We start from the raw sequence: 3,278 nt of genomic DNA on the forward strand, positions 1-3,278 counted from the left end.
GAAAAGAAAAAAAAGTTCTGGTGATAGATGGTGGTGATGGTTTCAGAACCATGTGAATATACTTGATGCCACTGAATTGGCATCTAAAAATGGTTGAAATGGTAAATTTTATGTTATGTATATTTTATCACAAAAAATGGGAAAAAATGATGGGTGTATGTATTGGGTTGTTTTCGAATTTGTATGCTGCTGGTATGATCATACAACAAAACAAAACAGTAGGATAGATGCCAAGTAGGAAAACAAGCTATATAATTCCGTGGATATTTACATGGGAGATATTTAAAATTATTTAATGAGAAAAGAAGAAACAGAACAATGTGTTTGGTATGATGCTGACTGTGTGACAACAATAAAATATAAATACTTAAATCTCCAGAAGGGTATTCAAGAAACTGGTAGATTGTGTGATTGTATCTCACATTTTGATAATGGTTGCACAAATATCCTTCTACCAACAATGGATTAGATTATCAGTGTGTCTATATGGTTTCCATTAGACTTCCCCAGTTTCAGTACTGAAGGTCTCACGTCCTCAGAACGGGAAACGGGGCCCTCGAGGTCAAGGAGGGAGATTTACTTCTCATGCTGGCCCCTCTCCACCCTTTGGTTTTGGAGACAGAATCTCGCTCTGTCACCCAGACTGCAGAGCAGTGGAATAATCATGGCTCACTGCAGCCTCGACCTCCTAGGTGACTGTAATCCCAGCACTTTGGGAGGCTGAGGCAAGAGGATCACTTGAGGCCAGGAGTTCTACACCAGCCTGGGCAACATAGTGAGACTCTCTATCTGCAAAAAATAAAATAAAAATTAGCTGGGCATGGTGGCATGCACACCTATAGTCCCAGCCACTCCAGAGGCTGAGGTGGGAGGATCACTTGAGCCTGAGACTACAGTGAGCTATGATTGTGCCACTGTCCTCCAGCCCATGCAAAAGAGACCCTGTCTCAAAAAATGAAACAAAACAAAATACTCCTCCTCTACACTGACTTGCCCAAATTTCACCAGCCCTCACCGTATATCTGGGCCAAAGGATGTTAGGAGTTTTGAGCTACAAGTATGTTACAGCTGCTCAAACTTCATCCTTGCTGCTCCTTTGGCGAATTAAAGTGAGGCTAAAATGTGTTCAACTGCACTCCCACTCCCCACCAAAAACCGAACTTGCCCCTTCTTAGCATCTGGAAGGCTCGCCTGTCTTCGTCTGCATCCTGCTGATCTTCCTGTGCCCAGGACGCTCCTTGGCTTATGCGTGAAACAGGCATGCGTTGCTCAATCTGTAGTAACAGCGAGAGCTCCTTCCAGACATCATTCAGGTTCTTGTTCACATCCTTGAAGAGTATTTTGTCCTGGCTTGCTGTTAGAAACCTGCAGATATTGGATCTATTGCTGAATTTTTCTATCTCCTCATTAGCCTCCTCCAGGGCAGCCTTGAAGCGGTTCATGGCTGTAGTTAACTTCTCAGAGGGCACGCTCCTCTTTCCTTGGTCCTGGAGCATCTCCAGAGACTCGACCAGGCCGAGGACGCGGTGGCCCAGGCGCCGGCACTGTTTCTTGCAGTATTTCATCTCTTCACACCGTTTGTGGATGACCTGGCCAAGGGTGATAATATGCTTCAAATTTTCCATTCCTGGAAGAAATGAATGTAATTTGGTGAAGTCCCCAAATCTCCTGCATATTCACTACTTGGCTAAGAAAGAATCAAAGGGGTCTGTGATTTAAATGCCTGAGGAGGTCTCCCTAGCATTTTCATGCAAGATGGAGATGGTTTGCTGCCCACCAAAACCTGTTCTGCCCTCCCACAATAATAGAGTAGCTCGGAAGAGCTGGTCCAGCCAGAACTACATCTCCCAGCCTTCCTTGCAGCGTGATGTGGCCATGTGACTAGTTCTCACCAATGGGGTGTAAGTGCATGTGACCCGCTCTACTTCGGACTGGGGCAACTTTGCTGCCTCCACAGACTCTCCCTTTGCTGGCTGGCTCCGCGTGAAGAAGCGGCCCTAGGGGTGGTGGAGCCCCAAGAAGGGTCCTGAGTCCCTGGATCATCACTTGGAGAAGAGCTACCCACAGACCTGGAACGTCTGTCATGGACTGTTAAGTGATCAAGGAATAAACTTGTATTGCATGTAAATTTTCAGGTCGATATGTTTACATCAGTTTCGCCTATTACAAATATATCCTGCTAAAGCGTAGAGGTTTCAGGGGCCAGACAGGTAATTCAAATGAGTGAAGTGAGCTGGGCTAGTCTTTACTGCCACAGATAAGTATGTTTCTTTCTCTTTTTCTTAAAACACGTGGACTGTCTATCTTTCATTTTTCCTACAAAAATTTGTTCAGTTTCTTCCTACAGTGCTTTAAGAAAAATGCAGCTGAGCGAGGTGGCTCCCACCGATAATCCCAGCACTTTGAGAGGAAGAGGCAGGAGGTTTGCTTGAGGCCAGGAGTTCCAGATCAGTCTGGACAGCAAAGTGAGACCCTTTCTCTAGAAAAATAAAAAATAAAATAAAATATATAAAATATAATATTGGCTGGGCGCAGTGGCTCATGCCTGTAATCCCAGCACTTTGGAAGGCTGAGGAGGGCAGATCACTTGAGGTCAGGAGTTGGAAACCAGCCTGGATGGTGAAACACCGTCTCTACTAAAAATACAAAAATTAGCTGGGTGTGGTGGTGCACGCCTGTAATTCCAGCTACTCGGAAGACTGAGTCAGAAGAATTGCTTGAACCCAGGGGGCAGAGGTTGTACTATCTCAAAAAAAAAGTAATATATTACATATATATTGTAATACATATATAATATTCCATATATAAAATATATATAATAAATTAACCTGGTGTGATGGCACACACCTGTAGTCTCAGCTGCCTGGGAAGTTGAGATAGGAGGATTTCTTGAGCCTAGGAGGTTGAGGCTGCAGTGCCAGCTTCCTACTCTCAACCTCTCTGTCTTCTCTGAACGTGAGTGAGGAAGCACAGAGCCCTGATCCTAAAGCTTGGAATGAGGCTAACCTGAGCATGGTAGAATGGAAAGGGAGAAAGAATCTGAGTCCTTGATGAGAACATTGAGCCACTGGTTTGAACTGACACTGAAGTGTACCCCACCCACTAACTACAGGTTACATGGACCAATGACCTCCCTGATTGTTTAAGGCAGTTTGAATCATGTTTGCTTTATTCGCAACTAAAGCCAACTGTGTTCAGCAATGAATGATGATAATAATGATGATGCTAGATCTCTCAATTCACCCACTACATCCTAAGTGCTCTGGAACCCCCAGCTC

At 44.6% G+C, this 3,278-nt stretch overlaps 1 protein-coding gene across 1 annotated transcript in view; it reads right to left on the minus strand.

Moving 5' to 3' along the window:
* The window catches only part of MLKL (mixed lineage kinase domain-like), a 41,194-nt gene that overhangs the window by 25,292 nt on the left and 12,624 nt on the right, over nt 1-3,278 (minus strand). Inside the window, exon 2 of the mRNA XM_011976793.1 lies at nt 1,166-1,627. Coding sequence (XP_011832183.1) covers nt 1,166-1,625 — 460 coding nt within the window. The 5' untranslated portion in view covers nt 1,626-1,627. The remainder of the gene's footprint in view (nt 1-1,165; nt 1,628-3,278) is intronic.

This window comes from Mandrillus leucophaeus, unplaced genomic scaffold (genome assembly GCF_000951045.1).
Source record: "Mandrillus leucophaeus isolate KB7577 unplaced genomic scaffold, Mleu.le_1.0 Scaffold17, whole genome shotgun sequence".
In the NCBI taxonomy this organism is placed as follows: Eukaryota; Metazoa; Chordata; class Mammalia; order Primates; family Cercopithecidae; genus Mandrillus; species Mandrillus leucophaeus.